The sequence below is a fragment of the Tamandua tetradactyla genome, chromosome 15 (assembly GCF_023851605.1).
Source record: "Tamandua tetradactyla isolate mTamTet1 chromosome 15, mTamTet1.pri, whole genome shotgun sequence".
NCBI lineage: Eukaryota > Metazoa > Chordata > Mammalia > Pilosa > Myrmecophagidae > Tamandua > Tamandua tetradactyla.
This window is the reverse complement of record NC_135341.1, coordinates 69,765,836-69,789,058: the sequence shown is the minus strand read 5'-3', so window position 1 is coordinate 69,789,058 and position 23,223 is coordinate 69,765,836. Positions and strand designations below refer to the sequence as shown.

Genomic DNA, 23,223 nt, shown 5'->3' with positions numbered 1-23,223 from the left:
GATGTATTACCCCTTTTTAATAAATAGGATAAATGCCAAATGAACATCAGTGTTTATAACACAATTATTAATTATATTTAGTTTTTCATTTAAGGAATAAGTTAACTGGACTATATTTACTGGAGTGTGAAGTAATTTAATGTAGTTTGAAATATCGGAACAACCAAATACTGTTAATTTTTAGTTGTTATTTCTATCTCTTGAAGCACATATCCTTGCTTAGAGCTTTTTCTCTCCAGGCTAAGATGATTTCTGTCCTTTTTAGTTCAGCCTTCATGGGCATGTTGCAAATATTCTACCTCACTATGTTTTACAGGTCTATTGTAGTAGAGACAATTCTTCATTTTCTCTGCTTCTCACCTGCTTCCGTCTATTTATTTGTGTATTAAGATGTCAAAGGAAAATGAAAAGTAACACCTCAAAATACCACCTTGAAAAAGAAAATGCCAACAAATTCTTTTCTGCACCTGAAGCTTTTAATTCTTTAATCCTCCATGGAATGTTGCTTAATTACATATTTTATTATGCATAACTGAAAATTATGTACTTTAGTTTCAACAATGATATGAAAGCACGTATTGTTTATAAATAAAGAGAGGCTGGTTTGTCTCTATTTTTTTATATTACAGATATTTGTGGAATTCTCTCAGGTTCTCCTTCTAAAACTTGTCTTTTTGAATAATTGCAGAGAGCGCTGAGAAAAACTTTTTTTGTTTTATGTTTTCCCTAGAAATCACAAAATTCTTTACTTTGCAGAAAAATAGGGTGTTGTCATAACATCATGATGAGCAAAACCTGTTAGAACAATTAGAATAGTTTGGGAGAAGTTTCATCTTATTTTTAATGAGTTCTATAAAATATTTATTAATAAAAACATATTACAATTGATGAAGCTAGGTGATGAGTACTGAGGTTCATTATACTAGTCTCTTACTTTTTATGTGTGTTTGAAACTTTCTGTAATAAAGTTTTTAAAAAACATTTGGGGTGTACAGACCTTATATCAGGATGGCAGTTTTAGGTTAATATTTAATGATGGAAATTCCATACGTTTAATTTTAATTATTTAGTAATCAACCTTTTCATTCTAGCAAAATAAACATTAAATTTCTGAGATTTTTGAATAGCAATTAATTTTTTTTCTGCACTTGAGGGAAGTGTTATGAAGGAGAAAATAGAAGATAAAAATGGAAAGCTACTAGAACTTGGGTTTGAAACCAATGTGGCCATTCAGCAACTGAAAAATAAATCAGTGAATCGATTAGAGTTTCTCTTTCCTTGTCTTTGAAGTGGGGATCTCAGTGCCTGTTTTAAGCACCTTAGTGGATCTGAGAGGTTCAGATAAGGTACTATCTGAGGCTGCGCCTTGTAGAGTGAATCACTCTGCAAATCTTATTGCTATTATAATTTTAAAAATGTTTGAAGACAATGCTAGGAAGCGGGCCTTGGGAAGGTATGAATGAAGACTGCAGCTCTACCAGGTCTTGTAAAACAAGTATCTGGAATCACAATTGGAAACAAATGTGCAGGAGGTGAATCTTAATCCCCACATTAAGAGGATGATCTACAGGTTTGTGCTGTGGAGAACGCTCGCTTTGCATCGCATAGCCACAGCCTCAATAAATTCATGGACACATTTAAATACTTGAACCTTCTCAACATTTTCCAACAGGCACTGATGATTCTACTGAAGGTGGAAGATCAGAGCAGCACATAGGATGTCACTTCATTGGGGGGGTAAAGTCTAAGAGCAGGAGCTAATGCTTTGTCACTGTAGTGAAAACTTATTTGTATACCTCAAGAAAGCATGTCCAATTTACCTGAGGGTAAACAAATGATGTTCAACATTAAACTCGGTGCAAATATGTCACTTTAGAATTTCTATATACAAAGCAAAAATTTAATGCACTGCTGTCTTGCATTCTCTGATCAATCACCTCATCAACAGAGAGAACAGGGCCCAAGTTATGTGCCTTTGATTACAACAGGAGTATTTTGAGGCTGAAAATTGTTGACTAAATAATAAACAACTGTGGTACAAGGCAAGACGCCATAACTGAATTTTGGTGGAGTTCTTTTGATAAAACTAAATTTGGAGATAAATGTGACCCACACAAATAGGGTAGGGTAAGAAAGGCTTAAAAATGTTGCTCTTTTAAACGTTAATTCCAAACTATTTTTATTTAACATCTGGTTTTGTTAAACAGGAATAGTATTCTGGACATACACCTTCCACATTTCTTTAATGAGGGTACTTTACATTTTATAAAAAATGTGCATGTTAAGAGATCGTACTTTATCCTTTGCCAAAAGACATGCAAGTATTTAGTATTCACATTAAAAGGATTGCCTAGAAGAAACACTGAGTCCATAACATGACCCCTTAAGAAGTGAAAAATATTTATTTGTAAGGTAGACAGTATCAAATCTCTCTGATAGCTTCAATATGGTAAATGTTTTAGGATCTCCATTGGTTTCCACACTATCATGCAAATTTGGATTGCTTTAACATAATAGACCTATCTCTATTAGCTATATTATAGTGTATACACGTTTTAATTGCTCTTTTTGAAAATATCACCAGGCAGTTCAGAATACCTCATTTATTGAGAATATTACTGTGTGACAATCAAGGACCTTAATATCAGCCAGATGTTAACAATAGGGAATAGGGCAGAACTGAATAATGTAATTATGGGATTCGCATTTTTACTCATCTTGAACCATTTGAAAATGTTTTCTATTCAAGCTATGCATTTTAGATACGCAGTTATAGATATCACTACTTGTAAAAAAAAAAAGCGTTTTAAGCTCAGAACTCTGTAGTACTAAATGTTAATCAATACACATTTCATACATAATATGTACAAACTTTGTAACTAAGTGCCACACAACTAGGGCACATATTCTAGTTACCTTGGTTTTCAAAGGTTGTATGTCAACTCTGCATATTATGTGCCAAGGAGATACCATCAACATTACTTTTTCATAATGTGCAAATTTTATATGGCCGCAGAGTGTAATAGAAATTAGTGGCAAAGTGCTGAGTGAAGGAATCCATGACAGATTCAGATGTACAAGGTCGAATATTACCCGTAAACTACCTGACTCTGCTAAGGTCTTTACAGCACAAAGCGCTATGTCATGCCCAGCTTTGAAAAATCTCTGAAATACCTGGACACATTGAAGCTTGCTAAAAGGAGTTTCACTGTAGCCGCTGGCGGCCAAGGGAGGAATGACATGAACGACGAATGACACTGGGGGAGCGGTGGAAGATCACCTGGAAAATCTTTCCGAAATGTGCCATCTTCCCTGAAAAGTCATTTTTGCTCACTCCATCATCACCATAATTGTTAAGATGTGCTTTTTTCTTTTTTTGGTTTAAAACATCAAATTTGCAAAACCATGTACTGACTTAAAGGGTCTAAGTGAAAATTCTGTTGGCATTGTTACATTGATTTTTAACACACATGCATCAATTCATTGAAAATGTTATTTTAAGAGGTTAAGAAATTAGTGGGAACGGGAAGATATTAACTATAGGTGAACTCCTCCTTCACACAAAAAAGACTAAATTTCTTCTCTGACAACTTATCTTAGTTGTTAGGCTGATTGGAAAAAAAAAGACGACAATTTTACTCTTTGTTCTACAATTTTCTACTCGGGGAAAAGAAGGTAGAAGGAAGACATATATATATATATTTAACTTCATGGTATACTCTTTCTTCCTGTGTATCTATTTTGTACATGAGATTTAGTCTCTATTTTCTTAATTCAAATTCATTTTGCTCAAATGATCAATGAACTCTAGAGAGTAAGAATACTAAAAAGTTGTTCACATTTAATAAAATGACTTGGAAACTTTTTCAACATAGTTGTAAGTTTGTGGCAAACCAGCTGCCATCAGAGGAGCTCAGCTTCAAAAGTAAATGGTACTTTAAAGCTGCACTGGGAGGTTTTAATGCTCCCAATACTGTCTCTTAAGTAAAAGTTCAACGTTAAAGCAGCCCAGTTGCCCAATGAGCTCATTCGGGCCTGGAGAAATAGTAGGCAGAAAAATGGGCAACTGCAGAACCATATCTGAAGGAACTGAGATACCCCTCCTAAAAACAACACCTGGGAAACCTTAAAATGAGGAAACAAAAGATAAAGTGAACAAAATACATAACACAAAACAAAACAAAAAAAGAAAACGAAAAATGCTGTAACATTGGTTTCAGTCCTTAAGTGACTGTCCTTGGCACACCTCATTTTTATCTTGGGGTTTATTAAGTTTATGTTTCAAGGATTGGCTATTACCTTTCAAAGATTAACTGTGTTTAAATCCCAGGTGTGTTGTTATACTCTTCATATGTTCTTACAGTTATGACATACACAAACAAATGAGCTCAGAGTTATTAAGTAATATTCCATTTATAACTTGTTAAAAAAAGAAAACCACATTACTTGCTGAGGGATTTTTATACAGAACGCCCATTATTTCTCCTACTTACTTTATGTTACTATTAGTGGCCTTTAAAAATACCTATACATTAGCTTAAGGAGAAGTGTCTCCATAATTGAAGTATTGTAAAATAAAAGCAGATGCGTCTATTCTAAGCGCATCATGGCTAGAGACTGGATTTATGGTTTTGTTGGTTGTTGGAGTCTTTTGGCCACCCTGCCATCTCTGGTTCATTAAGCAATCAATGTCAGCCCCAAAACAGGTTATCACTTTCATTGTTAAACTTAAAAAATGAGCATGTGTTTGTGATCTAAATTTACAGTGTCTCAAGGTGACTTTATAATTGTTCTTTTAAAAATCAGTAAAATATCACCAAGAAAAAAATATCACCTAAATGAGTGGGTCATCCTTTGAAAACTCTTCCTTAAAGTTATTTCACATAAGCAGACAAACCCTACCATGTCATACCATACAAACAATTTTAATTGTGTAGTTACAATCGATAACCACTCCTAATCAGAACATTTCTGCATAAAGAAAATCGTGATACACTTATAAAAACAGCCAGCTGTAACAAAATAGCTGCTGTTTTCATAGCCATAAACTCATAAAAAAGAAATACACCTTTATACAGAAATTTTATACAGATGTAGCTTTAAAATTGATTGTAAACCAAAGGAAGACACATTGCAAACATCAATTATTTTCACATTAATTGCATAATTTTCTAAGGTGATCTATTAGTTTTATTTACCTAAGCTTATTTGCATGATAGTAAAAATTGCATACAACAATAAGAGTGAAGCTTATATTATGAATTGCTTGGATAACATAGAGCACTTTTTATAGGCAACTGTGTAAAGCACATTTTCTCTATTTAAAACTTTTAAGACACTTTGTTTTACTGCCCATCAAAATACATTTATAAATAGAAAAGAATCAGTATGGTAACAAGAGAAGCAATATTACATTTAACGGAAACTTCCAAAAAATTAATTACAACGTGATGCTGCAGGATCTACAAATAAATAATGAGGACTAAATTGTGTTTCACATTTTCTTTTCATTTTTTAAAAAAATCATGTAACAATGAGAATGAGGGGGAAAAAAAACTATGGTGAACTTTTATTTCCAAAATAAAAACAAATTTGAATTACGGCAGTGCCATATAATACAAGGCATTTGTTGGCATATGTCATCTTTAAACTGCATTCCACAGTCTATAGTTCTTTTGTAACATACAACAGAGTAACAAACTCTTTTTTTTTTCCTTTTTTTTAAAATACGGGGCAAGTTTCCAAAGATCAGTGTGGAGTGTTACAGAAATAATTAAAGGAAAGGAAATAATAATCACAGAAGTTATAATGCTTGTTTGAATGCTCCAGAATAAAAAAAAAAGAAAAAAAAAAGTTCACTGGTATCATGCTTACAGGGCACACGCCTTGGTGCATCCCCTGAACATAAATCTTAATACCAAACAATCCTCGATGCTTCACCTGGGGCTGCCCAGCAGTTTGTAAAACAGAGTAAAACATTTAGTGCAGTCAGCATTATCCTTCCCCAACTTTCCTGTTTGTGCAAGTTTCTGAAGTTTCATTGGCCAAACAATGAACAACAAAGACTTTCTGAGAGAATACAAGGTGGACTTTTCATTTTGTTAGTAAATACCAGTGGCACTGTTGAATGAAAATAATACTTTTATCTCAGTCTTTCAGGTCAGCATTCATGTCTGTGTTTCCTTCCACTGATAGCTCTTCTTCTAGTTTCACTGAAAAAAGGGTGTTAGCATTCTTATCTTGGACGCTGTCTTCCAAATCCTTCAGCAGCTCCTCTTCTTTATATTCTGCAACATCCACCTCGAGGCCTGAGTGGTCCTTCAGCTTCCCGTGGTGCTTGAGGTGATACCTCTGGTTCTGAAAGAACTTGATGATGGTGTACTTGGGTAGGTCAAGCTGGGCAGACAGAGTCTGGATGGCCTCTTCATCCGGATACAGGCCAACGTCTTGAATGAAACTCTGGAGGATTCCCAGGGCTTCCACTGAAATTTTTGTTCGTGGCCGTGTCTTCTGCCGGTTCTCCTCCTCAGACTCGGCGGGCGAGGCCACGGTGGGCTGTCGGGGTGGGAGCCGGGGGCCAGCCGGCTGTTGGGGCTGGGGCTGCGGAGGGGGGGGGCGGCGCCTGCTGCTGCTGTTGCTGCTGCTGCTGCTGCTGCTGGAAAGAACAAGGAGACGATGAGAGCTCTGCTTTCTCATGTTCTACACAAAGCCACAGCGTTAGAGAACGTGGTGGTATGATTCCCACTCCTTTTACAGGGGCTCAGAACAAACGGGCAGTCCAGCTCAATGCCCACAGCATTCGAGAAAAGAGAATCAGGAGTCGATGAACTGGAAAAGCGTGAGCCAACACATCTTTTGGGGGCCACTGTGCTTATTTATCTGAGACCAGTGGAGCCTCCATAGCCCTGGTTTTCAGTCTGGCTTCCGGAAAATGTGAGCCATCAACCTCACCAGAAGGATACGTACATATCAAAGGTGAAGATAGCAAAGTAAATGATGATATAAATAATTAACAAAGACTCAGAGTGAACACTGAGAAGTAAGGATTTCAAAGGCATTTTAGAAAGATGGGGCTACAGAGCCATGGGGAAAGAAATCTGTCATTTTGCCCTATTTTATCTGACGACTGAAACATGAAGCAAGGACAGAAAGTCCTATCTAAATTCCAAATAAAACAGGTAAGTGTCTGCTCTTTTTTCAGTATTCTCCCTTGTGAGTTCAAAGGATTTTTGAGATTCTCAGTTTTATGAATTTCCTAACAGACAGTTTTCATTTAATATATACACAATATCTTACCAAATTGCAGCAGGCTGACGCTGCAAGATATTTTCTTACTGAAACATAAAGGTTCAACCCATCATACAATGGCTAGTGAACTGTTTTGTCTATAGTAAACTCAGATGTGATTAGGATTTAAATTTAGTGTATACAGACACTTTTTCATAATTAGTATCTGTATATGTATAGTAATTTCCATACACAATTATACATAACAAATGTGTGACACATGTACATACGGTACACTCTATCTCCATAATTTTTATCAGCAAAGCAAATCAAGCCAACTATGTGGCAAAATATTAGAACATTTATACTTTGCCTAGGCATTTCCTTTTATCCTCTTAGGAAGCAATTTTATTAAAATCAATTTGCATTTTCAAACAAATACTATTTTTATTACTTAACTCTTTTCTGTTTTTGTTAAACAGTAAGTTTTTCAGGATTTCACAACTATTTTAGGGCTTGATATCCTAAGTGATTCGCTTTTGAATTTCTTTTATCTTTAATATACATGCAAAGATTTTTTTTTCCCGGTAGATGGATTATTATTTTTTTTAAATTTCTACATATATTTTTCCACAGCAATATCAAGAAAAACTGCAGGTGATCCAACAAAGGGAGCAAAATCTTAGGATTCTGGAAGGCAGCAGCATTTTCTCTTAAAGGAGAAAGCTAAAAGCATCCCCTTAAACCTAAGAGAAATAAGTCAGAGAGCTCAAGTTCAACTACAACACAGTTCCTAAGCAATCCAGGCCATAAGAGCACCAACAAACTACCTGATCCCAGGACTTCTCAAACTAAATGGAGGGGAGGGTTCCCTTAATGGCTGCATGGAAACAAACCCCATGACAAACTAAGCACAAGGCTGAACCTGCTGGCACGGTGGTCTCTGGTCGCAGCCATGGTTAGTAGGTCCTTGGTACATCTGAAGACCCTGAGCAAGGGGGCAGGTCTTCACGCCACCCCTCTCTGTCTCCCTCTCTTCCTGGCATAGGCAACCTGTGCCCGCTCACCTGAGGAGCAGCACCCAGCCGTGGTGCAGGGGTCGGCAGGCCTGGTAAGAAAACGCCTCTAGACTCTCCTTTCCCAAGGGTGGTGGGAGAGGGACTCTAAAGGAAAGACAAACAGACATGACTCACCCCTAACTTGTGTTCTCTGAGGGTGGGGGTGGGGGGGACAGCCACAAGGTGAAAAGCTGAGGACTAAGAAGTACGGTAACAATTCAGCTCCCTCCCCTCCTCTTTTTGGATAGAATCCCAGTGCAGAGAATGTGAGTCCACAAACTTCTACAGAAACGGCCACTTCTTTCTTTGGTGTGGTGTGGTGTGAATTAAAAAAATAGAAGGTGCTTACATTCTGATTTAAAAATGAACAGAAATTTAAAAATGAACAGAAATTTAAGCTCTAACCCAATTCTAACAGAAACACACTTGCCAAAGAAGAAATGTAAAAAAAAGAAGGGGTTCCTATCACTTTGCAGATGGGGAGTGGTGGGGAGAGGACCTCAGTACACAGGGAAAAAGTGGGTTCATTTTCCTTTTATAGCCCTGAGCAAGATGGCAGCGCATTGTTATCTCTTGCTAAAAAGCCTATGTTTAAACTGGCGGGAGGAAGAGAAGTGGTCATTCCTCTGCTAAGTTTGAAGCTTTATTTACTTAGTACTATAGTGACTTGGCCAAGGTCAACGAACCTGCATCTGGTCTGCTGGAACATGGACGATGTGGGGTGGCCTGTCGCCGTGGTGATGCACCGCGTTGCTCTCCTGCTCATAAATGGCATCGCGTTCCGGCTGAGGAAGGCTGAGGAACCTTCGGATCATGGAGAGGTTCTCCCACAGGGTCCTGTTTTCGGGAGAAGGGTCTTCCTTCCAGCGTAACAGTTCACATAACCATCCCTAAGAGAGGACGGTGGAACGGGTCAGTGTGTGCACATGGGGGAGGTGGAAGCTGACATCTTCCATTAGGTAGGGGTCAAAGAGGAAAGACCCTATGAAGTTAACTTTTTATAAGCTCACAACACTCCAATCTGCCTAAGTTTTTTTTTTCACCTGCTAAAGAAGATAACTGTGAAGGGGGCATGCGTGGTTCAATGGTAGAAGGCTTGCCTGCCATGTGGGAGACAGGGGTTCAATTCTTGGCCCATGTACCACCCCCGTCCCCTTGCTGCCCCCCTCCCCCACCAACAAAAAAGGATAACTGTGGCTGTTGACGAGGTAGACTCTGTTTCTAATAAATGCTGAGAGTTACATCTTAAAAGAGAGACACACTTTTCAGACTCCAAGTGCAAGAGAGCATTTATCGCAGATTTTTGAATATGTAAAACAGGAGAAAAACAAACCTGAATGTACTTCTAGTCTTGTCCAACTTTCTTTCCTGATGAGTAGCTATGTGAGTAGACTGAGGGTATTTAAGGGAAAGGACAGATTGTGGAATTTTTTTTTTCTAGAAGGATACCCCAGACTTATAACTCTCGTATTAGAAAGAAGAATATGTCTGAATATTTGCCGTATGTTTGCGTATATACGGATGAGAGAGTACATGTACGGGAGACGTGCATAGACTATGTGAGCAAAAGTGTAATGATCACAATGAAGACTTCTCCAAGAAAGAGCTCGACACTTTGAAGTTCTGTTTTCTGCCCCCCTACAGTATGGACATGTGATTCGTCAGGCAAGAATTTTAGGTTTCCTGGGCTTAGAGACAAGGCCATGACTGGTAAATGCCAAAACACGGACCTGTCTGTGTCCTTCTGGGCCCAGGTTTTGATCCTGGGGTTATTTATCCCGAGTTGAGTGGCCCAGCAGAGTCCATTTTCTAATGGTCATCTCTAAGGACACTAAGCAGAGCAGTGGGGTGGAAGAATGAGGTTGCTGATAGAGCCCCTTCACCAGCCAAGGCACCCCGCCCCAGATAAATCTCATCTCATCTGGAGATTTGGCTTGGAGCCATTTCACCTGAAGATGCTTAGGAGGTCACTCCATGCTCACCCTAGGGGGGCCAGTGCACAGCTGACTCAGTGGACAACTCTAATCGTTACTGTAATAGACTCTCTAGGAACTGTTCTCCCCACCTTCCTCTTAACCTCACTCCCCACCCCATCTGTCCAGGGCTAGAGTTTACTTAAGACCACATTCTTACTGGGCCATTTCCTTTATTTTTCTCCCCCCCCCCTCTTCCTCATGAGCACCTGATTCCCCATCATAGGCTCTGCTTTTAGGAATCCAGCCCAAGACAAAGGGGTTTCTTGGAAATTCCCCAGTAAATTAGTCAGATAGGAATGGAGTTATGTTTCTTCACTACCTTATTTTTCAGAACTAGCCAAGGAAGACCTTTTTATGTTAACTTTGGGTTGAGGCCAGAGGGTGGCATGACTTTCCTTCCCTTTCTCCTCATCAGAGATAAAATCCTCCTTCTGACTACAATATTCAGTGAAAAGAACGAAGTGCCCTTCTCTCCAAAATGGCCTGTTGGAGAGATTTCAAAAGAAAAAAACAAGAACTGAGACAGCAGCTCCCCAAGGCCCACCTACTAAGTAGTCAAGGGTGACTGCTAAATCTCATTTCTCTGGTTGTTTTAATTTTCTACTCAACAGATCCTTTAATCAAATATATACATGGGGATGGCCATACAATCATGCATTTGATGCCACTGAATGCATAATTCAAGGCTAAGGGAATAGCCTTTCGTAAACTGAAGATTTACCTGAAAAAATATTCGCTATTTAAAACAGAATTATGACTACAACATCACTAAACATGCTTCTCTTTTAACCATGGCAACTCTATGTCTATTTCCAGAATAATAAAATGATATATCCTATTTCAGTCTATTTATGTGAATATGATATTAACTATAAAACTGGACATCAGGGATGTATTTGAGACCTGCTTGCATATGGTACCCTGGAGATATTTATATAGTTCTTGCTGGTAAATATATCTGATATCTGGATTAAGACATTAAAATATATTTTCCTATATCTAAGGTATTTCTTTATATTTTACCTCCAAGTTTTGTTGCTGTGCGGGTTTTAGATATATATCTTCCTGTAGGCTTGAATATTAACTGTGATTAAGATTACTTTCCTCTTGTCTCCAATCTGCATCTATGGGAACTGGCGGGACCCCCATGCCTGAACACAGCAAATCACTGCATTTTTATTTACCTTTCAAAACAAGCTAGACGGTTACTAAAGAACAGAAATGATTTTTCTTTTTACTTAGCCAGTATTCTACTATTACAGTAAGTGCTAAAACATTAAGCACCCGGGATTTTTTTTTTTAAGAAATAAATGCTTGTAACCAAAAATTGTTAAAATTTAAATTAAGAATAATTAACGTTAAGAAAAGGCTTCTTAGAGAAAGCTGAAAAACGCCGTGATTTTTAAAATCCTTTAGAAACTTTTCGAAGTAATGTAGAGATCAGTTAGGACTTGGATATATGTGAAAAAAACATGTGGATCACAGATGTTCTTTGGAAAAGAAAATCATTAGTTCTTTTAAAATGGCTAATAATGATAGCTAATTCCTAAACAATCACACTCATGCTGGTTTAACAAATATTTCAGAAAAAGAGCCCTGACTCATTCAACAAATATTTTGCTCATATTGTCACTTCTGTGCCTCTATACTTATGAGACGGATCCTAATTTTTATTAATTGCCCATGACTAACATAACATTTCCAGTAGTTTGCTATTAACCTCTGCCCTTAAATAATACTTCTAATTCCTTATCTAAAAATAATTTGATGAATTATAAGTTGAAGCATGTCTCCGCTAGCCTTTCAAGAGACGTGATGATTTTAAGAGACTGAAATCACATGCTTCTTAAAAAAAAAAAAATTTAATGGTGCAGCTGGGAACTGTTAGTTCTACAAGGGTATTCCAAAAAAACAGAAAGGGGGTGTGTGTGCTTTTCTCGATGTGCATAATTCTTAAAAAATAATGGAAAGCAGACATTTCGACATGCTAGTTCTTTGTCAGCTGAGAAATAAACTGGCTCATTTCCAATTTGCAATGGCAAAAATAAGATTGATTTATTATAATACTACTTAAACACCTTGGAATATTTTGACTACTTCAAATTCTATCAATTGAGACTCTATTAATGATGACAGTAATCTGATCTATGTTTTCTTAAAAGCAACTAAAGAAACCAAATGTTTTCTAACTTCCCAAAACCTTTTCTAGGTCAGTTTTCCAAAAGTGATATTGTTAGAACAAAAAACCTGGGAAGACTATAAACATGTCAGAATATTTGCAATATTTCACAAATAACAATCATGATCTAAGTACAGTAGTGGTTTTAAAATAATAAATGTATATTTTTATTTCAGATAGGAGAGATGAGGAATGAAATGCAATGCTTTGTTGCAAAATGTGAACATAATTATAGTTTTTAAGAGCGGTCTCTGGAACTTGAAATATTATAAAACCATACCTGGGGAGTGGGGAGCTACTCTCAAAATTAAAATAGATCACAACTGTTCTGCACAGTAGTAAAGACAGGAAACTAACAGTCTTAAAATAATGAGACCGATCCATTCTCAGGAAACTAAAATGGTACAAAGAACAACCTAAACTTTAAATGTAGTAAATTTGCCAACCAACATTACACCGCATATAAAGAGGGCAAAATATAAACAGTAGCCACATGTAAATAAATTAGTAAAACTTTCAGGATGTTACTACTTTTCAAACTGACAAAGTTTAATTTGACACCTTCTGTTCTAAACCCTTTGTTTCTATTCAAAATCACGCCTTGAGCTGTTGCTATCAATCACAGCGCTCCCCCTATTACTTAAAAAAAAAAAACTGGCATGGACCCTGAATAAGCTGAAAATGCCATGCAGATGAATTCTGAGATAATATGTTCAAACCTGTTATATACAACACAAATCCTGTAAAGTTATGTATTGTAAACCTACATTTATTGAGAACTAAAAGTCTCAAATCCATCTGCCACAAAGGAAATACTGTTATGTACTTTATAGTAACCAAGAACCATCTGCAAATGTCTTGCTACCGTAAGCAAGAAAACGGTGCAAAGGATGCTAAACCTAAGATTGTATGAAATAAATAAGATTCTTCTGACTGGTTTTGATTAGGGATTTATTAAAGAAATGTATAATTAAAAAAAAAAAAAAAAAGGAAAGAGAGAAAACGCAGAACAACTGCCAAGCCAGTACTGAATAAAAAAAGCAAAACAAACTCAATGACAACACAATGGCAATTTATTATGGTCCATGAAACACATGACTGTATGCTCATTTTAAAGGAAAAATTAGCAGTTCTAAACTCAATATTCTAATGATGTGCTTTACTGACAGAATCTTGTTGTACCACATTTAAATAAAAATCCTGGCACCTTCATCTCTCAGCTGCTAATTTTCAACCAAACTCAATCTCTGAATCTCTGATTTCCACTCTACTCTTTTTAGAACAGTTAATTCAAATCAATTCACTTGTAACAGTTTTGCAGATAAGGCGCATGCAATGATTTTAAGTGAGTTAGGAAAGTAACCTCCTTCCACAAAAGAATTTATTGTACCTACAAAACCATACATACATATAAAAGAGAACCCTTACAGGGCCTGGTCTGTAACTAAGCTGAGTGCATGGAACATAAATAGTTTTTCAGGGAAAAAAATATTTCAATATCCTCTGAGAAAAACAGTCATTTAATGCAATATGCATTTACATATATATGTAGTCTGTATACACATATACACTTTCAAACCAAGAGCTGTAAAAAGAGAGGGGAAATGACAATTCTTGTTGCAACTAAGAAGGAAGAAAACATTGAAAAAATAGAATAGTAATTTGAATTCTAAAAAGCAAAACATTTTATAGTCTGCATGCTATTTCCCCTCCTCATCTTTTATGTGTTATCTGCAGGAGTATTTTTTCTAATCTCTGGGGCATATAGTATAATAATGTATGATATTAAAAGAAATCAATCTAAATCAGGAGGTATTTGATACAAACATTTTAGTGGAAAGCATGAATTACACTTTAGCAACTAGTTGGAATAAGGATTAAGTACATAATCCATTAAACAGTACTTCTAACAGAAAAAAATCAGTATTGTAGACTAAACTACACCAGGCATTTTGAGTGAGTACATTTTCAACAACTAACTATAGAGCTAGCAATTTATCATTCAGCAAATAATTTTCTACTTTTAAAAGACTCTGTAACTGTTACTTATGCTAATGAAGATACTTTTTAATCTGCCCACAAACATGCTAATAGAGGGCAATTTTTTTTTTTTACAAAGCTGTCGGCACTCAAGGGTAATTTCATAGCAGTGCTCTATAAGTCTGGGGAAAATGGGTTCTAATTGTCAGAGTTACTGCATCTTTCACCTTAGCATTTAAGTTTAAAGATATCACAAAAGATGCCAAGTGACTAACAATAATTTAACCAGCCCTTTAACAGTCCAGAAGGGGTCCATTTCCTTGCCTTTTTTTGCTTTGTAGATACTTTGCCTCAAATAGAGCATTACAACCTATTACTTCTTTGGGGGCCCTAACAGAAACACGATATCTAATGGAGGTATGACCACTTCTAGGTGTAAGGCATGTGTACTTAACAAACCAACTTCCAACCTTTTTACTGTGAAGAATCCTAACACTTTCAACAGTGAGAAACAAAACAGTGGCAAAGTGATACTGAAAGCATTTTAAATTATTTACTAGGTTAAAAGGGTGAAATGATACTTTAAATACATCAAATTTCATCATCTAGGCCATTTTTTGGTGGCAAAGTGGTATTGATCTTTCCAAATGCTTAAAATTAACTATTTTCCAGAAGGTCATTATTTGATTAAAGGCATTAAAGTTGAGGGCAAGAAGTGATGTACTTTTTCTTCTTCCCCTTCAAATCATCTGATAATTTAATAAAAAGCATCCCATCATGTCCTGTAATAAAAACACTTGTCTTAAGATATTGTTCTTTACCTAACATATTAACCTTTAAATGCTATAAAGTTCTTTAGAAGAAAAACATTTGCTAAAGCCGATTATTCTATAACATAATGAGGCCCCCCATCATTAACATTAATAAAGATACATGCTCTTCTCTATGGAATTGGTAGGAAATGCATTCATCTTTCTCTCCAGTTTTATAACATGTACTCTGTTTACAGTGAACAGAATCTCAGAAAGAATTGGGAGTAGGTTTTCCTAAGTTAACAGTGATCTTTTTAGAGAAAACATGGGAAATAAATTTGAACACAGATGTGCCAGCAAAAGCATTTTCCATGCTAAAAGTAACACATTATATTCACTTTTAAAAAATAAGTATATTTTACATGGCCTATGTATATATACTTATATATATGCGGTGTTTGTGTGTGTGTGTAAAGTTACCACGTATTTTCAAGATGTGGTTTCTGATATTTGTCCTTGCTGAAAAGAAAAAAGAAATAACCATAATGATATATATATATATATTTTTTTTTTTTTTTTTACATGGGCAGGCACTGGGAAATGAACCCAGGTCTCCGACAACCATAATAATCTTTTAAATTGCTACCATTTTAAAACTTTCTCTAGATCCTACAATTTAAGGGACTCAACATCTTAGCCAAAAATCTGTGGATTTCCATATTATGGTAATGATAGTACATAAAATGACTATCCAGAAATTTTCTCACTTGAGTAATTTTTTGCCACTTTGTCGTTAAGAGGATAAACACCTTAAGCAGTGTTTCTGGAGGCTTGCTATTAGCAAAAAGAGATAACGTTTACACAAGCTGGGGAAAAATGCCCATTACAATTTAGTGAGTTTTGGAGGAATACTCAGAATCACTGGCAAATGATATTTACTTTCCAACACTGCTTACTACTTAATCCAGTAAAAAATGAAAATCATTTGTTTTCTAAAGTTTTTATGTTCATCTCTTTTCTACTTGTACAAAGCCATGACTTAACAGCATACGTGAATACGGCAGTTTTCCTTTGCTGCAGACTGTTTGGTCCACCACAAGAACGCGGTTGGATGAGAAAAAAACAGTTCTTGCTTTAACAAGTGCCTGCCAAGGAGATCTTAGACCTAAAGAATATTTTCAAAAGGAAGAACTTAAAGGGGAAAAAAGGAGGAATGAAGAGAGAAGTACAGAATCCTAGACAATCTGCTAAATTAGCCAGCAAGGAAATAATCTCTATATTTGACAGGCACAGAGAACTTGCAAAGAAAGCCTGAATTTTATTTTTAAAGTAATACTTTAGGATTTGGAAGATATCTAGCTTTTTAAAGTTTAATTTTCACATAAACTTTAAACCTTTCAGAATAGTTTCTTCAAAGCTGAAACAAAACAAAAATCTGGTTTATGTGTCTGATGCTTGGATATAGACTCTGAAACTGTATCTCTCACCTGCTATTTTTTCCTCTCAACCTAAGATATATTTTAAACATAACATAGATTGCAGAGACATATTCTGGCTCCTGTTTTAACATTTATACACTCAGCCCTCAAATCTTAAGTTTTTGTTTTCTCTTCATTCTTCACAGTGTCATTAAAACAGAAAATTCAATAGTCCCAAGGGTCATACTATAATATTTGTCAATTTTAGCCTCTGTTTCTATCATAAAGAAACCAGATGGTTTCCATTCTTCCCACCAGTGCCTTCGCCAGTCAGAGCTGCAGCATCTCTTCCTTAAATTACAGCTCCTGACCCTTGTTCCCTAAGCTTTTATGCGCCAAAAACCCTATCATTTACTTTTAATGGACAGTTATTTTGATTTTTGTACAAAAAAAGCTTTTAAGTAATTGTTCCTCTTCCTGTCTTAACTCAGTATATAAACAGTAGCTACAGCTTTGATCAAGAAATGAGAGAACCAGTTTTACCATAGAGTTAATATGATTCCCACTAAAGCAAATTAACCTGATGTTTAGTTTGGCCTATGGAACTTCATGATAGGTACATTTAGAATTTTCATTATGCTTTTTTGAATTCCCTTCAACACCTTTGAAATGTCCTTCGGAATAGGATCCTAGAATGAAAAACTCTCGTCTTTTCTACTTTCAAACTGCCCACAGTTATTTTACTGCTCAATGCGGGCTCCACTGACTTCTTAATATGGAGAGGAAAAAGTTCACACTCTTTAGGGCTACATTCAAGGGTCCCCCCCAAGTCACACTCAGGTCCTAATGCATAGTCCTGCTGGACTATCAGCTGTTGTCCAACACATCCCCCTATTCTTGATGACTCAAGCTGCGCCCTCTGATGGCACATTCCCCTCTTCTCTGCCTATCTAAATACAACTTTTCCTTCAAGTCATGCTTAAGCACCTCTGTATACCACTAAGGTTTAGACCCTATATAGGTATATGGTACTAATCTCAGAAGACTGTGGCTGGATCAAATGAAATTGCAATATATTAAGCTCAGTGCCTGGCCCATAAGTTAGTCAGACATTTTTGTACTTATCTGAAAGCCCTTGCCTTAAATGGCTCATAGTTTATCTGGGGAGATTTGACACTCAAAAATAATAATCAGTGTGAGAGAACATATAATAATGAGGTCACGAGAGGGAAACATTAAGTGAGATCCAAGAGAAAAGAACGGAGAGATGGGCTGAGGTGTTCAAGGAAATATTCACTGAAGAACAACATTGGCTTGACTTTGAAGAATGGCAAATATTCAAAGAAATGGAAAGAAGGATAGAAGAAAAAATCATGATGACATGACCACGTGCTGGAAAAATAGAACAGCCGCTGACAGTGACTACTACTTCTTTGCTTATGGCTACCTCTTCACCATACTTTCTTGAGGACACAACCAGTTATTGTGACCTCATCTACTCTATACATTGTAATTCTAAGACCTATTTGTTGAGAAAACCTGGCATTTAATTCAAATCCCCAGCCCAACACTTACCAGGTCTGAGACCTCGGGCAAGTCATTCAAGTTCTCCAGGCCTCAGTTTTCTCCTCTATAAAATGGGAGTAATTTTTTATGACCTAATTGATAGGGTTGTGAGAACTGATATAATCACTGGTACACTGTAACAGTGCAATGAGTGTCAGTTACTATTAATTTGTTTTTACTATTGTTATCATCATTACATCTGCTTCATCCTGAAGGGAGATGAATATCTAGGGAGTTAATGGAAGTAACTGCTACATCCCAATCTGAACCCAGTTGTTTTCTTCCTAAACAAGTTCTCCTCCTATGATAATTTATCTCATTGAATAGCATCCCCTCTACCCAGTCACCTGGTTGAAAAACTGTTAATCGAAGTATAAATTGGAACAATCTTACTAAAGGGCAATGTGCAACTTCTAGTAACAGCATTTAAGGACACATCTTTTTCTGTTACCTATTTTTTTTATTGATATATCTTATATGTTCACATACCATGTAATCTTCCAAAGTGTACAATCAATGAATACACCTCTTTTTTGAGCCAATAATTCTACTTCTGAGAATTTGTCCCAAGGAAATCATAATTAAAGATGTATTCAAATATTTAACTGTAAGACTGTTCACATTAGCATTATTTGTGACAACATTTAATATAACTTAAATACATCTCAACAGGGAATTACTTTAGCAACTCTGAAACTAGGATACATTCAGTTAATGGAATATTATGGAAAATGCGGTTGCGGAAAATTTTTTTTGAGTTGGAAATTTTTTTTTAATGGAGAAAAAGAAGGTTAACAAATGATTATGTATAGCATACAAATGAATCTAAGACATACACACATAGAGTCATAAATATATAGACATGGGTGTTCATGTATAAAGAACATAAATCAGGATACTAAAAGTGCTATCATTTAAATTGCTATTTCCAGGTGACTGGGACTATAGAGGTATTCTGATTTTTCTATTTGGCTTTCTATAAAGCCAAGCACTGCTTTTGTAATTTAAAAAATTACAGCAGTTTACTCCATAATCTGATTTTTCACGTCCATTGCCTCCGTAACCAATCAATCAAACTTCCGTGAAGCTACCTACTCCACCCTACCCCCTTCAGACATCTCTCAAAGTTGTTCCTTCTTTTTTATTCCCGGACATCTCTCAAAGTTGTTCCTTCTTTTTTATTTCCGTCGCTCTGGTTCAGCGTTTCTTCCATGAACTAATGTTGATGGATTCCTTTATTCTGGTACACTTCCCACCCTGCTGAGTTACACCGATCATCAAAGAATATCAACACAAATATCCTTGGGATGGTAAACTCTTCACTTTCCTTCACTAGAAGGGCCTGGAGACACCCTGAGGGTCAGACCTAAATTGGTGAGTGTCAAACAAGGGAAAAAGATTTCCTGTACCACACTAAAGAGACAGATAATAAAATAAGGCTAAACTGAGCTCAGCTGATTGGATTTAAGGAGGCAGGGAAGTACCATCAACCGTTCTGCCAAAAGGATAATACATCTGATTGTTTAAAGATGATGCTTAAGGTGAGAAATTCCACTTTTTCCAAATCCCTCAACCCAAATGAATGTGCTCTTATACTGTAATGTTAGGAAGTAAATTTCTTCTCATGCTTTCTAAAAATCACAGTATTTATTTTCCTAATTAAAATTATGAAGAGCATCAAAGAAAAAAATGTTACTGAATATCAGTATACCCCATGTGCAAAAAAAAAAAAAAAAACACATAAAAAGCAAACTCATATGATGAATAATTTTTAGGTGATGATTATGGGGTGATTTCTGTGCTTTACAAAAATAATTTTCTACCAGGTTGCTTTAAATAAATATTTCGGCTACTTCATTTTTAACTGATTTATATAAAATTGGTCAACACTGCAGATATTTTCTAAAATGAAGTATACTCTTCATTATGCATATTTAGGAGCTGGGAATTAAAAATTTAAATCCTCCCTCTATGATGTTCTAGGAGAGCTAACAAAGAGTTTTTAAAACAAGGGGAATGCAATTTGGGATTGTAAAAGTTATGGAAATCATATCCTAAGAGGAATAATCAAATGCGCAGGGTCATTTATAATGAACTCCCAACTTGCTTATGAGCTTGTTGATAAAGTAACACTCATTTTGTGGCCAAAACCACATCATTTTGTCCATTATGTGAACCTACGAATCAGAATTTGGCTTAATTTGAGGGACTTAAATCTTGTGGGTCACAAGTGGTAGGCATTAAGAAAACACCGCATGAATATTTCTAGAATCATCATGGGGCTCCCCCTGTGAGACGGGTGTGTTGTCCTTGACAATGGTCCTGTAATAATTTTACCAATAAAAGGAGCGAAGGGAGATGGAAGCTCTCTGCACAGGCCATCTCAGTTACTCCTCACAAGTGTAGATCCCATTTTATACCTGGGGAAAGCAAGCTCAGAGAAGACTCCTTGGGGAGAAGGCAGGAACGGACTCTGCCCTCGCTACATTCTTCTAAGCCCGTTCAGTTTCCTTCCACCCCCACAGTAAACTCCTTTAGGAACATGCTGGTTTTTGTGAGGGCAAAACTGTGAACAGATGTAACTGATTTCCGAATCACTCCATCCTTTTTACAATTTATTGCTGAGTGCCATGTATATCCCAGCTACTCTCAGAGAAAGGGGAGATAGAGGGATAAGAAGAATCCGTTCTGACAATAACTATTGCCCATGAAGTAAGAACCCTTAAACTTCAGCTTTAAGTTGATAGTAAGACTTCAGGTATAGGTCAACTGGCAGAGAATTTCTAGTCTAGGGGCAAAGGTACTCTTGGCTGCTTTAGAAATTCTAGCACTAAATGTGGGCATGAGATTGTTGGAAAAAAGATTGTCCTTGAGGCTTTGCTTTTGTTGTTTTAAACATCATTGCGATTATTGTAACCCTAGGTAAATTCCAAAATTCTGTAGTTAATGTGTTAAAAATATGATTTTTCTAAATGTACAACTTATTTAATCATTGAGCTCATCTCTTTTGTGCCATTAGACTCTTCTGGCAGTTCAGTAAAACCCATGGATGCTTTTTCAGAATAATGTTTTTATATGCCTGAAATAAAATATACAAGATTACAAAGAATAGCAATTATACTGAAATACGGTATCAACATTTTGTGATGTAGTTATATATGTTTCTTTATTAATACATTAAAGAACAAGATCTAGCAACAGATCTAATAATATTGCAATTTGTAGTGATGAGCAAAAATGTTACTTTGAAATATCTGCAACAAGTTAATGTGATATGAAAATATCTGTGATTTTTATTGGTGACAAAGTCATAGGTATTGCTAATACTACAGTGGTTTTCTGCCTATATTGATAGTTAAATAAAATGCCAAATTTTATTCTAAAAATAAAGAGGTATTTTTTTCCATCCAAGTACGTGGACTCCTTGAGGGGACAGTGGGACACTGCTTAAGAATCTCTGAACAGGACACCCCCGTGTGTGTGTATGTACACATAATATACCTAAATACATGCATGTACATACAGAGTTTAAACACTTCACATATTTTTTTCCATCTTAGATTAGCTCCTAGTAGATTAGAAAACTTCAGTGTTTATGAAGTTTTGTAAAACAAATTTCCTGGGTTTTTATTTTTTTGCCACTAAAGGACCAGGCCTCCTAGAGAAGAACGGCCCCCCAACTTCACGTTCTGGAGAGCCTGAAGCTTCTATTACCAGCGTTTCAGCGGTGCCTGGGTTGCATGTGCGGGTGCCTGCAGACTGGAAGGCTGATGGGAAAGTCTCTGCCCACGTGCAATTCTCAAGTCAATCAAGTGGGAGAAGGCATTTATCTGATTTATGTACTTCAATTCTGGATGAGATTTCATTCATAAAACAATGGCTCTATATGCTTAAAAAGCTTACATTGACCACTGTGGACAGAGCACAGAAATCACCGCATATATAGCTCACCATTTTTTCCTGGTCTGGTTACAAACTCAATGGGTTTGCAACCTCTGAATAAAGCATCACATTCCAACTTAGTTAACTTCATAAACATCCAACTAATTAAAAAGATAATAAACAAGATTACCAGAGTGTCTTTTAAGAAATGTTTGTTTTGTTGAAAATGAACACTAACAAGATTTTCCAAAGCAGCTGAGTTTACCGGATAGAAGACAATGAGGTGGCATGGTAGATACAGGATGGGGAGGCAGGGGGAGGTGGGCAATGGGGGTGGGGCAGTGGGTAGTTGTGCAAATGGTAAACCCGTAGCAAACACCTGACTATACTCTTACCACCGTGCCTCAAATATTTTAAGTATTTGCCTTTTAGACTTGAAGCAGAGGATGAAAGAAACAGTGAGTAGAAAAGATGATAAGGAGGGGTACATGGGTTTCTACCTACGAATAAGCATATAATCATCTCACAACCTTACATTATGAGCTCAATGCTGATTTATCCAGAAATAGAAAATTTCTAAAAATTAAGCCTGATGGATGAGGCTTTAGTTCTTATGGCTACCCAAGGTCCCAGCTATTTAGTCTCTTTAATCAAAATTCTAAAAGAAAATCATTACCCATTAGGCTATTACCCTTCCCCCAATCTCCAAACATATAAGCAAAAATTAATTGCGAGCCAGGAAGAAAGAAGGCAATTTAGACAGTAACAGCCTGGCATGGACTGAGCTGGATTTCCTAACAGGATTTGTTAGCATTTCTTACAGCATTTGTCTATTTGTGAATGTATATTTTATTTACAGCCTGAATTTCATTTAAACCAGCAAACACTCCAATAACGGACCAGCCAAGCGGCACCCTTGACAAGCAGCACTTGTGCTGGCATCATAAGTAAAAGGGGTAAATATTTAAAGGAGACTTTTGGGGATGTGCATTTCTTAGTAGCTATTAAATGCTACATATACCAATTTATAAACTTGCAAATATGGGTTTCAAGATAGTCCCTCAAATGAGCTGGCACCCCATCTCCTTTTTTCATGTGTGTTTACTCTCTTTTTCACTAACATCTTCTAAACCTGTAATTTCTCAGGGGCCTAGCATGCTCTCACTTTTCTGATTTTTCCTCATT

General features: G+C 36.4%; 1 protein-coding gene across 1 annotated transcript in view; it reads right to left on the bottom strand.

Annotated features, from left to right (window-relative positions):
- Nucleotides 1–2,195: 2,195 nt before the first annotated feature.
- The window catches only part of SATB1 (SATB homeobox 1), a 98,711-nt gene continuing 77,683 nt past the window's right edge, over nt 2,196–23,223 (bottom strand). Inside the window, 4 exon segments of the mRNA XM_077130037.1 lie at nt 2,196–6,622; nt 6,624–6,655; nt 8,295–8,390; nt 8,972–9,175. Of these exon segments, the coding sequence (XP_076986152.1) occupies nt 6,148–6,622; nt 6,624–6,655; nt 8,295–8,390; nt 8,972–9,175 (807 nt within the window). The 3' untranslated portion in view covers nt 2,196–6,147.